At 40.9% G+C, this 13728-nt stretch overlaps 1 protein-coding gene across 2 annotated transcripts in view; it reads right to left on the bottom strand.

Annotated features, from left to right (window-relative positions):
• Positions 1-13728, bottom strand: part of LOC124128339 (rho guanine nucleotide exchange factor 17-like) — a 122755-nt gene that overhangs the window by 102308 nt on the left and 6719 nt on the right. For both annotated transcript variants that reach the window (XM_048387276.1, XM_048387277.1), the window contains exon 2: positions 4947-7288. In XM_048387276.1, coding sequence (XP_048243233.1) covers positions 4947-6962 — 2016 coding nt within the window. In that variant the 5' untranslated portion in view covers positions 6963-7288. The remainder of the gene's footprint in view (positions 1-4946; positions 7289-13728) is intronic.

Here is a 13728-nt window from a genome sequence, read left to right on the forward strand (position 1 = left end):
GTCTACACATCCTAGTGAACATGTTTTGCAAGTCAATGTCTACACATCCAAGTTAACATGTTTTGCATGTCAAAGTCAATGTCTACACATCCTAGTGAACATGTTTTGCATGTCAAAGTCAATGTCTACACATCCTTGTGAATAGGTTTTGCATGTCAAAGTCGATGTCTACACATCTTAGTGAATATGATTTGCATGTCAAAGTCAATGTCTACACATCTTTATGAATATGTTCTGCATGTCAAAGTCTATGTCTACATGTCTTGGTGAATATATGTTTTGCATGTCAAAGTCAATGTCTACACATCCTAGTGAATATGTTTTGCATGTCAAAGTCGATGTCTACACATCCTAGTGAGCATGTTTTGCATGTCAAAGTCGATGTTTACACATCCTAGTGAACATGTTTTGCATGTCAAAGATGATGGCACCGATGCATCATGAGTCTTCATGCGACGATACAACATAGGATATGGTTTTTTTCTGTATCGATACAAGACCTTTTGCCAGTCAAATATAGCAAAATGTGTTGCAATTTGCTTTTCAAGTTAACAACGAAAAATAGCCATTATGAACACGTGTCTACAGCTAGCTTTTCCTTCGGAACCTCCCCTTAAATATTTAGTCAAGAAACGTCCAAGTGATTTGACATAAATGTGTCGTGACCTATGTATCGTGATACGCATCGTATCCTGACCTTGTATCATTTCACCCCTTATGTAAATCTAGTGTTGTTATCCCCACAACTGCTCACAGCCAGTAGATACTACTGCGTGTGCTGGACAAGTCATCAAAGTGCAGAACACACCACAAATAACAGCCTCCAGCCTCCAGCCACAAGTCTTCTCCACCACTATCCCTCCTGGAAACTCCCTCCATAGTGACTAATACCTCAGAAAATTGCTCTTGTCTATAAATAAGCCCTAACCTAGTGAATTCCTGTGGATAGTGCTGGATCAAGGAAGAAATCACCGCATTACTTTGCCATGATGAAACTTCAAAAATGGACTGGTAAACAAGCTGGTAATTAAATACCATTAGTTGGGAGATGGAAGAATCGCCTACCCGTTACACTCTTATGACACGAGTGAAAACCATCAGTGTCTGTCTAAAAGCTCTCACTACCAATATAGTAAATCCATGAACATCAAAAGGAACAAATTGTCTAATAGCATCTATTTCAGGTTTGGTTCTTTATCAGAACTGATATTGATGATATTATGGATATAATTAGGATAACAGCAGTATGCGACCTGTTCAATGCCCATATAAAGGATGCTTTAAAAATATGAAACTGCCTCCCTCCATGATACGTCTCTCTCAAGGAAAATCCTAAAAATAAATTTCTTTCCCAATAAAACATGAGATTAAAATACATGAATCCATCTTTCCTGCAGAATCAGGGTTCAAATGTGCAGTGGAAGAGCGTGTAAATCATTAATGTTATAATTTCAAAGCCTCCTCTTTATTGACGTTTTAGCAAAAGGTCTAATTGTATTACCTTGGGGAGTGAGTGAGTGAGTGAGTGAGTGAGTGAGTGAGTGAGTGAGTGAGTGAGTGAGTGAGTGAGTGAGTGAGTGAGTGAGTGAGTGAGTGAGTGAGTGGGTGAGTTTGTGTTTACATCACTTTTAACAATATTCCACCAATATCACTGTGGGTGACACCAGGAATGGCTTCTCACATTGTACGTACAGAGCGCCAGATAAGCTTTTGGTGTTGTGGGTATTTTACCCATGCATTTTAAAATCATTGGGTATCAGTAATTCTATCTGGGTATTCAAATTTCTGTTACCCACTAGTTTTTACACATGTGGGTATTTAAGTTAAATATTTAAAAACACTATTCATCTAGTCCCTGCAAACTGGTGTCGTGTGGGTTCGAGAGCTTTATAGGACTCAAAAATACCATGATACTTCCACAAGAAAGTGTGATGGCAAATGATCGTGATGTAACCGTCATCATGGAGTTTGGCAAGGTTGACGGAATGCCCGTTTATAATTTCAAAATAAGTTGCTGATTTGCTAATCGAATACGCAGGGTTACTTCACAATATTTTGATGATATGCACAAGTTTAATTTTTGTAGCTTATCTGTAATGTATGTTGCGTATTTGATACGCTTGGATTTTATTTTACTGCGTATTTCTGCTTTTCTGATGCATATCTTACGCAGATACGCAGCTTATCTGGAGCTCTGTACCTATGTAGGGATTCAAACCAGGGTCTTTGGCATGTACTTGGTACAAAAGGACAATTGAAGAAAGACATAGTTCATTTCTACTTCACTACATATCCCAACACCTTTCCATCACAATCAAGCCAATTTATCCAAAGACGAAACTTGGTAATAATAAGAGTATTCATTTAAAAAATTGCAAGTGGCATTTGGGCAGTCATATTGAAATTTCAGTATTAACCTTCTAAAGTGAGTAAGTGTGGTTTTTCACCATATTCCAGCAATATCACAGCAGGGGACTCAAGATATGGGCTTCACACATTGTACCCATGTGGGGAATCAAACCCAGGCCTTCGGCGTGACAAGCGAATGCTTTAACCACTAGGCTACCTCACCGCCCCAGTCTTCTTAAGACACATGCAAGAAGTTGACATGTATCAGCAAAGACACTAATATGTAAATAGGTTATGGGAGCCTACAAGCTCAGACTATTGACAAAGATTCCTCAGACAATGGATAACATAACATAAGCAATATTAACCATATTGACATAAGCTCGGGCATGTGATGGACAATGCGCTTGATATAACCTGATCCTTGCTTTTTTAGACAAGGGGGATAAACAGAACATGTTAAAATGGCTCATACACTGTTGCATGAACATTTCTAATACAGAAAAATAACCTGAAAAGAAATTAATGCCTTCACAAACTGTGATAGGCCTGAAACATGTTATAAAGGAGGCCATCAAGCTGTACTCAAAGACTGGAAGACCTTAGTATCACATGACCTAAATACATCACAATGGCATTCCTTCCTGCTCAGACACCGGTGCCAAAACTTCCAGTTATGATATGTGTAGAAAAACACAGTGGCGTTAAAATTAGCATAATTATGTCAGCCTCATTTGGGAAATAAGCCACACTTGGAATGAGCGTGTACTGGCAACCTTTAAGAGCAGGATATGTACAGGGAAGTAACATGGACACGTAATGATTGTATTTTGTTTGTTGTTGGATGCCACACTCAGCAATATTCCAGCTTTTTGACGACTGTCTGTAAATATTTGAAGCTTGACCAGACAATCCAGTGATTGACATCATGAGCATCCATCTACACAATTGGGACTTGGTGCTATGCATCAACCAAGTCAACGAGCCTGACCACTCAATCCCCTTAGTAGCCTCTTATAACAAGCATGGGCTGCTGAAGACCAGTCTGAACCTGTATCTTCACGGGGAGGCAGGTAATGATATGTGTATATTTCATAACCTCCTGTCGACCCGTGAAGATTCCGAGGTAGAATAGGTCTTCAGCAACCCACACTTGCCGTAAATGGCGACTATGCTTGTCGTAAGAGGCGACTATCGGGATCGGGCGGTCAGGCTCGCTGACTTGGTTGATGCATGTCATCGATCCAAATTGCATGGATCGATGCTCATGATATTAATCAATGGATTGTCTAGACTAGACTCGATTATTCACAGACCGCCGTCATATAGCTGGCATATAGCTGAGCGCGGCGTTAAACAACAAACCAACCAACCAAACAAGCAACTACTATGTGAACACATTTCGTTCTACCAAACGTCTCTGCATCAAACACTGGTGACAGAAACCCAGGAAATGGTTGGTACTTGTTGAGTGACAGCATATAAGAGAAACATTATCATTAATTTAAGATTCCTAAATCCCTGAAATGAAATGAAAGCTGTGACTATTCAGAGTTGACATCTCAAGGAATGAAATAGATTATGTGCCGAATTTAAACTCAAAAGTAATCATGTAAGGAATCTTTCAGACATGTCAAATTTCAAATGAATTCATCTTCTATTACAAAACTTAACAAAGAAAATTAAATTTCCCTCTAATTGTTTCATTGTTGGATATATCTGCTAATGATTACCTAAAGAAAGAAAGAAGTGAGTGAGTTTGGTGAGCGCTGTTTTGAACAGTATTCCAGTTATATCAATGCGCTCAATGTGGGTAGAAAGCCCCAAATGATGCAGATATGGGAAGTTTATCACTTTGGTGAAACCCACAGCATTGATATGATCGTGACCAACCTAAAAACATATTCGGTACAAACCAGGATTCGAACTTTTGATCATAGATTGTAGCCACTCTGCATAACAAATTGTGGCGCCTTAGACAACAGGCCCACCTGTGTTCCCAGGTGCTAAATGCACTCAGGTGGTAAGATTTGGTTACATGGTTGATTGCATGTCATCATGCCCTGACTGTGTAGCTCATCACTGCTCATAACACCAATCACTGGTTTGTCTGGTCCACACATGATTAATTACAGGCTACTTTCACGTAGCTGGAATAGTGTTCAATTCAGCATCAACCAACACAAAAGAAACAATAGGAAAACATGATCAAGCCAAAATGTACAAGCTTAAGTCATACCTGTCACTCAATTCCAGGGGCGGTCGGGTAGCCTGGTGGTCAAAGTGTTCGCTCGTCATGCCGAAGACCTGGGTTTCGATTCTCGACATGGGTACAATGTGAGAAGCCACTTTCTGGTGTCCCCCGCCATGATATTGCTGGAATATTGCTAGAAGCGGCGTAAAACCATACTCACTCACTCACTTAATTCCAAATAAAAAATAGTTGTATCGACAGGCAAAAATTGTCAAGGAAATCACAACCAAAATTGATTTTCAATTTTCAACCTGAGGAATTGGACACATCTGTCAAAATTTTGAGGCACATAATCTAATTCACCAAAGCCTGGAGACAAGAAGAGGACACTGTGGAGACCTACCTTTATGAATGAAGGTTCTCTGTCTGGGGACTCTGAGCTGGGAAGCCTATCCTTCCATACTGAGGGCATACTTATAGCTAATCCACTGTTATCTCCTATAGGTGCAAAGTCTGGAACCAAGGAGGCTGCCTTCTCATCAGTTGTTATACTGTACTTCCGTATCACATCCTTATCCTTGTCCTTATCCTTGGAACCATGGCCCTTCCTTTGTAACACACTGGCTGAGCTTGCACTTCGGAGAATGGGTTTCTTGGGGGCAGGGACACTGAGGAGATGGTCTGTACACTCCAGGGAAGGAACTGGAGAGTGGCGATGAGGAGTGGAGGGAGCTGAGGAGAACACTGTCGCATGTTTGCGGGAGTCGGGACTAAGTAAATTGTTTGCATCATCAGTTGTCTCCTCATCCTCATCCGTCGACTGCTCCACTATACTCTCCTCAATGTTGCTTCCCGAGGAGAGAATGTTCTCTGAGCGGGACTTGGGTTTCGTCCCTTCCTCCGATATCCGGAAGTCATCATCAAGACTTCCTTCTCGGTCCTCCTTGGACAAGAGAGGAGCACTCTGAGACTGGTTGGAGTCCATGACTTGGGAAAAGTCAGACATCTCCCTTGTCTTACTGCCACTAGGGTCACTTTTGGATTTCTGTTTTAGAGATTTACCATTTTTCCGATCACCAGGATCGTTACTCTCTCCTACAACACTTTCCATAACATCTTGGTAGGTGGGATCATCCCCTGCCTCACTGGCACAGAGCTGACTGTCAGCCAGAGACAGCTGGCTGTGTTTCTGGTCATCCTCACTCTCTCCCGAGGAGGACTTTAAAGCTCCAAAACCATTACTATCCACGGAACCTTCTTCCCGGAATGTAGCTTTCCTATGAGGGGGATGTGTGATAAAACGAACAGGAGACACTTTCTGACCAGCACCGCCCTGGTTGGGTTCACGGCGCTGGGATCGTTTGTTAGACTGGTCGTCACTTCTACCTGCTTCCTCTCTTCCATACATTTGCTGAACACGACCTAATGTTGCCAAAGTTGTGATGCCAGTCCGTCTTTTAGGACATGGGGCAGTGGCAGCTAACTTCAGAAAAGGGGAGTTACGACCAATAGGATGATAAGTGAAAGTACTAACTTGAGGGCTGGAGCTCTCCCCATCGCCCACACCTTCATCATCTCCAGATTTTTCAATATTCAGTCGAACAAACGTTCGACTCGTCTTAATATCATCGCCTCGTTGATCGTCACTTTCTGGTGTTCTCTCACGTAGACCTATGAGGTCTGGGCTATCTGCACTGCCTGCACTCTCCGCTAGATCTTCTCTCACCAACACATCTGGCCCATCAGTGCTGCTCTCTCCTGTCAGGGCCTCCATCTCAAGGTCCACGGAATCCTGAGACTGAACCATTGCTGCAGACTCCAGAACTTGTCTCTCTGTAGGATCTGATCCTGCATGTGTTGGGTATTCCTCCTGAGGTGTTTCTTGTGCTGTGTCTAATTCAGTCTGATCATAATAATCAGCTTCAGTGCCGTAAGCATCAGCTTCCGACTCCATGGGACTTGTAGGTTTTGCTCTGTCTGGGAGTGCATCAGATGTCTCTGGAATGTTAGCACTTCTGGGTTCCGTGCTATACTTTCCACCACTTTTGAGTTTATCAGTTAGCTGTTTCAAACTGCGACTTCGATTCCTTGAAAAGGCAGATCGCGGTTCATCCACCGCGGGAGAACCCACGACAGGAGACGCAGAAGGAGACGTGTTTGTTGACTGGGACTTTCCTGGTGCATGAGACCTCAATCCATGCATTCGACCATAGGTTTTTGGGAAATCGACTTTGTTGAGGTTCATGATATCTTCCATTATCGACTTAATGTCACCTCTGCCGGGGTCAGTCTTTGACCTTGGACTTGTGGACCGGCTGCCGGTAAACGATGGCAGCTTTGGTCGCGTGATTTTCGGTGAAAACGAACTTGACTTTGGTATAGATAACTTAGGCTGATCCTCCTCAATTTTTTCGTCCATCGTATGTCGATTTTATAAGTCATGGGAAAGCCGCAAGACAATATTGGGTCTACAACCAGGGAAAACAGATACCATGGTAGAGAGATCAACAGAACGAAAAATCAGAATTTTGACTGAAGAAAGGGTTCAGAAATCTGGTTTGAGAGGGACAGGATCCAATAGGTTATCAGAAACACACAGAAGCCAACTGTGTCCTTTCACATTTTGGTAGAGTGTTCCACAGGAAGGGATAGAAATGTTTCCACCACAATACTGACTTGCTTGTCATCTTAGCAGGAACATTACACGAGTCGCCAACACTTGAAACCATTCTTCTCTCTCATGATCTGAAACAAACAAACTGTAAATGAATGATCCATTACATGTGAGTGAGTCGGGTTTAACGCTGCTTTGAGCAGTGTTTTAGTTATATCACAGGGTGTCAGCTTAATCATGTTAATGTGGGAGGAAAGCCTGAAGTGATGCAGGTCTCAGACGTTTACCACTTCGGCGAAACCCACAAGCACGGGTATCGTGCTGACAAACCAAGAATCATAATCAAGGCAACCAGGATTCAAATGCATAATCGTAGGTATCTAGCATGCCCAAGGGATGCAACTCTGCACAGCGAATTGTGGCACCTTAGACGACTGAGCTACCCAATATGAGCGACTGATATGGAGTTTAATGTCAAATTATACAGTGTTCCAGTAATATCACTGAACATCAGATAAAGTAGAAGATTTAAGTTTGACTTCATGCTGATTTGAACAGTATTTCAGTTGAACACGTTAGTTTCAGCGTGTCTGCATTATGTTGGAGAAAAGCCCGAAATGATGCAGGTCTTAGATGTTTATGATTTTGGAAAATAACCCATCGGTATGGTTTTGGAAAAAACTGGAAACATAATCAGGGTGAATTGGGAATCGAACCATGATGTACTTTTGTGTTCTGAAGATGCTGTACTTTTAAAATATAATGAAAAGTCAAAATGTGATTTTTCACCCATAATGTCCCCTATCTCAAGGTTGGTCACATATATGTCATGTTCTAGTAAAAAACATAATGTGCACTTTTCTTGGAGACTATATTTAAATGAAAAGAAAGAAAACATTTCGTTACTTTTAGTTATTAAAACAATAAATAATTGAGCACTTTTTTATGTTATAATAAATAATTGAACTAAACAAATGAAGCTCTTAAAAACATTGCAGATCTCAATCTCTCACCACCACCAAATAAAATTGTTGGTCACTTATGGCAATTAGAACAAAGCAAGTATAATATTTTGGCCAGACAATGATAAATCTTATCTTATCTTAACTGGAAACATAATCAGGGTGAATTGGGAATCGAACCATGATGTTAGGTTTCTGGCATGACAAAGGGACATAACTCTGCTCAGCAAGTTGCAGCACCATTGCGCACTGGGCCACATATAAATGTAGGAGAAACGCTCAAAGAGAGGCAGGTCATACAAGCTCTACAGTGTACCTCAGGTGCATACGTGTACTGCACTGACAAACCAAGACTATTAAAGCAGTGAATCTGTGCTTTAGTCCCAGAACAAGCTTCCAGACAGCTAGGAGACAAAATTACGCACAGTAAATATGTGAGCTTCAGACAGTGGGTCACCCATGCCTCATGTTGACTACAGCAAAACTGACATCTTAACAAATTTAGGTTTTACATTTATTTTGATTGGCATACAGTCTGCCAACCATAAATATAAAAAATTCAGTAAAAAATGAAATCGAAATGATAATGCTCTTTTAATACCGCTGACAGTAAAAATCGCTTTGACAATAAAAATGACAGTGAAATGCCGCTGTCATGTGTTAAATTTAAAATATCTATAAACACCCCAACCAGGCCAAGACTTCTTAATATTTTTTATCACCTTCCAAATCAAATCAAACATTAAGGTGATTAAAAAAATCCTGTATGCCCATTTAAAAAAACAATATTCGACCTAACGACCAAATTTTTCACTATCAAAATCCATAACACCCCTCCCCAACCAGTCTGGCCTTACTGTAATGATCACACCTACACTACCAGACTAACTGGTCATCAGTACAATGGTTAATGTCAGAACAAACCTTACTCGTAAGAATCAGAGACATTTACCTTGGCAGGCCACTCCTGCACAACATGAAGCAAACATTGCTGGGTTTAGCACCAGATCTCTGTAATCAGGGATGTCAGGACACACTGGTCGTCAGAAGAGTCAGGCTGATACCAGTTAACATGTCACCCTTACATAATCTGGGATTTCTCTACACCTGCTCAAAGGCCCAAATTCTGAAGCAGTTGTCAGTAACAATTCCAGAATTGGAATGAAAGAAATTGCCAAGTCTTGTTATTATAGAAATAATTAATGAGATGGCTTTGCAGAAGTGACTTGCATTTGACAGACAACAGGATCAATACATAAGAATGCATTTATGAAATATTAAAATACCCCCAAATTTATGAAATAAGTCCCAAATATTTTGACCGAATTATGTTTTTGCTCCATTTGCTTGCACATAGTTTCAAATCCTACATAAATCACATATGTGACCCACCAGGGGGAAAGGGACCATATGGGTGCTTGGAGACAATTGTGCTATGACGTCATAAAGACGTCATCAGTGAAGATCCATATGTGTGATGTCATGTATCTCTGTAATAAATATGAATTGAAGCCTGTGATTTGTACTTTTGTGTTCTGAAGATGCTGTACTTTTAAAATATAATGAAAAGTCAAAATGTGATTTTTCTCTCATAATGTCCCTTATCTCAAGGTTGGTCACGTATATGTCATGTTCTAGTAAAAAACATAATGTGCACTTTTCGTGGAGACTATATCTAAATGAAAAGAAAAAAAACATTTCGTTACTTTTAGTTATTAAAACAATAAGTAATTGAGCACTTTTTTATGTTATAATAAATAATTGAACTCCTAAACAAATTAAGCTCTTAAAAAAATTGCAGATCTCAATCCCTCACCACCACCAAATAAAATGGTTGTTCACTAATGGCAATTAGAACAAATGAAGTATAATATTTTGGCCAGACAATGATAAATCTTATCTTTGAACAACATAGTTTATCTGGTATGAAACGGTCACCTGTTATACTACATGAGTGGGTGGGTTTTCTCAGCCGTTTCATGACAAATGACTGCTTCTCAGTGAGAAATATTACAGCACTGACAGCTAGAGCTTCAAAGATACAATGCGAACTTAACATTCAAGTATCTGGACAAACAATGACGTTTATTTTTCACTTGGGTTATCTTTCAAGGGCAGATAACTGCAGAAAGAAAACAAATAATTGACATGTCCTATTTTCATCATATGTTTTGAAACATATATCGGATATCTTATCTCTAAAGCCTTCTTGGCACTCCTTAACATGATAAGGAATCAGATGAAGATTTGATATCCTAAAACATGTACTAAAATCTACTTAAAACAACTTGTCAGGTGGACATATTGATATCCGTGAAACCCTCTACCCAAACACTTTCACAAAATAGAGAGAGACAAGAGACAGAGAGGGTGAGACTAAGAGAGAGAGACAGACAGAGACAGTGAGACAGAGTGAGACAGAGAGTGAGAGAGAGACAGAGTGAGAGTGAGAGACAGAGACAGAGAGACAGAGAGACAGAGAGAATGAGAGAGAAAAGACACACAGAGGGTAAGTGGAGTAGAATTATATAAGCTGCTTAAGTGACATTCTAACAGTGAAGACATCAACAAGGGGCTTCACATATTGTACCAATTGGAGGAATTACACCTGTGTTGGCATAACGAGTGAATGCTTTAATCCCTAGAGACACCCCATCCCTTGAGTGAGTACAGATACTCATTGTTCAGTGTCTGAAATATTCACCCAGACCTCATGTTGTAACTACCTAAACCTCCTTTGTCAGCTCATGGGATACTTGGGACCTATTCTGTCTATACTGGGGACCTATTCTGCCTATACTTGGGGCCTATTCTGTCTATACTGGGGACCTATTCTAACTATACTGGGGACATATTGTCTATACTGGGGACATATTCTGCCTATACTGGGGACATATTCTGTCTATACTGGGGACCTATTCTGCCTATACTGGGGACCTATTCTGTCTATACTGGGGACCTATTCTGTCTATACTGGGGACCTATTCCCCCTATACTCCTGACCTATTCCATCTTTACTTGGGACCTACTCTATTCAGCACATGACAGATTTACTATAGTAATAAGAAAGAATGGGTGTTCTTTAACTTCTTTTCGGTAGTGTATGTGACAAAATACGGTTGTCTTTATGACTATAATGAACAGTCACGAACACTGTGACAAGGGCAGACAAGTAAAAAGAAGTCAGGTCATGGAGCAGGAGATGGCTTGGTCAAGTGTTTTGCAAAGCTCAAGACAATATGGGCGACTAGCTTTTGTGCTAGCATGCAAATCTACATGGGTTGCACTTCATTACCTGTCAAACTATACAATGGGAAGGGCTGTCAATATCAATGGTTTAACCAGAGTAAAGCAATCAAACTTCACCAAAGGCATACATAATGACACTTTCTGCATATCAGCATGATCACGTTACACACTAATGTATGCTTAAATGTCGGAATAATCTTGGTGATGGATCAAAAAGACATTTTCAATATGGCTGTCAAAGCGGCCATGTTTGGAATGGGATTAGAATTATGTGAGCAACAAAGCTTTGAACATGTTCAAGTCAGATCACCTGTGTGTACAAACAGAAGCTTTGTTTCTTTTACAGTGGATGTAACACTATGATCCATGACAAAAGCTAACACAACACTATGGTTCCGGTGAGACAAAACTGGTATCTCAAATTCTGCATTATAAGTAGTACAAAACTGGAAAATACACAGCACTTGAACACTGAATATACCGGGTCAGTCTATCCTAACTATTCCTTGATGACAAGTACTGAAGGTCCATCCAGATATGTACCTGTACCAGGTGTTGTCAGACAGATATGTATGTACCTGTACCAGGTGTTGTCAGACAGATATGTATGTACCTGTACCAGGTGTTGTCAGATAGATATGTATTAAATGCACCAGGTGTTGCCAGACAGATACATATGTACCTGTACCAGGTGTGTTGTCAGACAATATGTATGTACCTGTGCCAGGTGTTGTTGTCAGACATGTTTGTACCTGTACCAGGTGTTGTCAGACAATCTGTATGTACCTGTACCAGGTGTTGTCAGACAATATGTATGTACCTGTGCCAGGTGTTGTTGTCAGACATGTTTGTACCTGTACCAGGTGTTGTCAGACAATCTGTATGTACCTGTACCAGGTGTTGTCAGACAATCTGTATGTACTTGTACCAGGTGTTGTCAGACAATCTGTATGTACCTGTACTAGGTGTTGTCAGACAATCTGTATGTACCTGTACTAGGTGTTGTCAGACAATCTGTATGTACCTGTACCAGGTGTTGTCAGACAATCTGTATGTACCTGTACCGGGTGTTGTCAGACAATCTGTATGTACCTGTACTAGGTGTTGTCAGACAATCTGTATGTACCTGTACTAGGTGTTGTCAGACAATCTGTATGTACCTGTACTAGGTGTTGTCAGACAATCTGTATGTACCTGTACTAGGTGTTGTCAGACAATCTATATGTACCTGTACCAGGTGTTGTCAGACAATCTGTATGTACCTGTACTAGGTGTTGTCAGACAATCTGTATGGACCTGTACCAGGTGTTGTCAGACAATATGTATGTACCTGTACCAGGTGTTGTCAGACAATCTGTATGTACCTGTACTAGGTGTTGTCAGACAATCTGTATGTACCTGTACCAGGTGTTGTCAGACAATCTGTATGTACCTGTACTAGGTGTTGTCAGACAATCTGTATGTACCTGTACCAGGTGTTGTCAGACAATATGTATGTACCTGTACTAGGTGTTGTCAGACAATCTGTATGTACCTGTACTAGGTGTTGTCAGACAATATGTATGTACCTGTACTAGGTGTTGTCAGACAATCTGTATGTACCTGTACTAGGTGTTGTCAGACAATCTGTATGTACCTGTACCAGGTGTTGTCAGACAATCTGTATGTACCTGTACTAGGTGTTGTCAGACAATCTGTATGTACCTGTACCAGGTGTTGTCAGACAATCTGTATGTACCTGTGCCAGGTGTTGTTGTCAGACATGTTTGTACCTGTACCAGGTGTTGTCAGACAATCTGTATGTACTTGTACCAGGTGTTGTCAGACAGATAGGTAAGTACCTGTACCAGGTGTTGTCAGACAATCTGTATGTACATGTACCAGGTGTTGTCAGACAGATATGTATGTACCTGTGCCAGGTGTTGTTGTCAGACATGTTTGTACCTGTACCAGGTGTTGTCAGACAATCTGTATGTACATGTACCAGGTGTTGTCAGACAGGTATGTATCTGTACCAGGTGTTGTCAGACAATCTGTATGCACCTGTACCAGGTGATGTCAGACAGGTATGTTTCTGTACTAGGTGTCAGACACGTATGTACCTGTACCAGGTGTTGTCAGACAGGTATGTACCTGTACTAGGTATTGTCAGGCAATATGTATGTACCTGTTGTGACCCAGGTACAGAGTGCCTAAGTGAGTCCATCCCACAAGGTGAGCCCACTTGAGTACATTCTGATCTCTGCCAATGTAACGAAGGACGCAAGCAACCGAGGTGGGAGTTTCCACAGGAAATGGCTCTACATGAATGAAATAACTCAAGTAATATACCTGCTGCCTGTTAGGAGCTGTTTATTTAC

This window comes from Haliotis rufescens, unplaced genomic scaffold, assembly GCF_023055435.1.
Source record: "Haliotis rufescens isolate VD_foot unplaced genomic scaffold, xgHalRufe1.0.p SCAF_7, whole genome shotgun sequence".
Taxonomy (NCBI): Eukaryota; Metazoa; Mollusca; class Gastropoda; order Lepetellida; family Haliotidae; genus Haliotis; species Haliotis rufescens.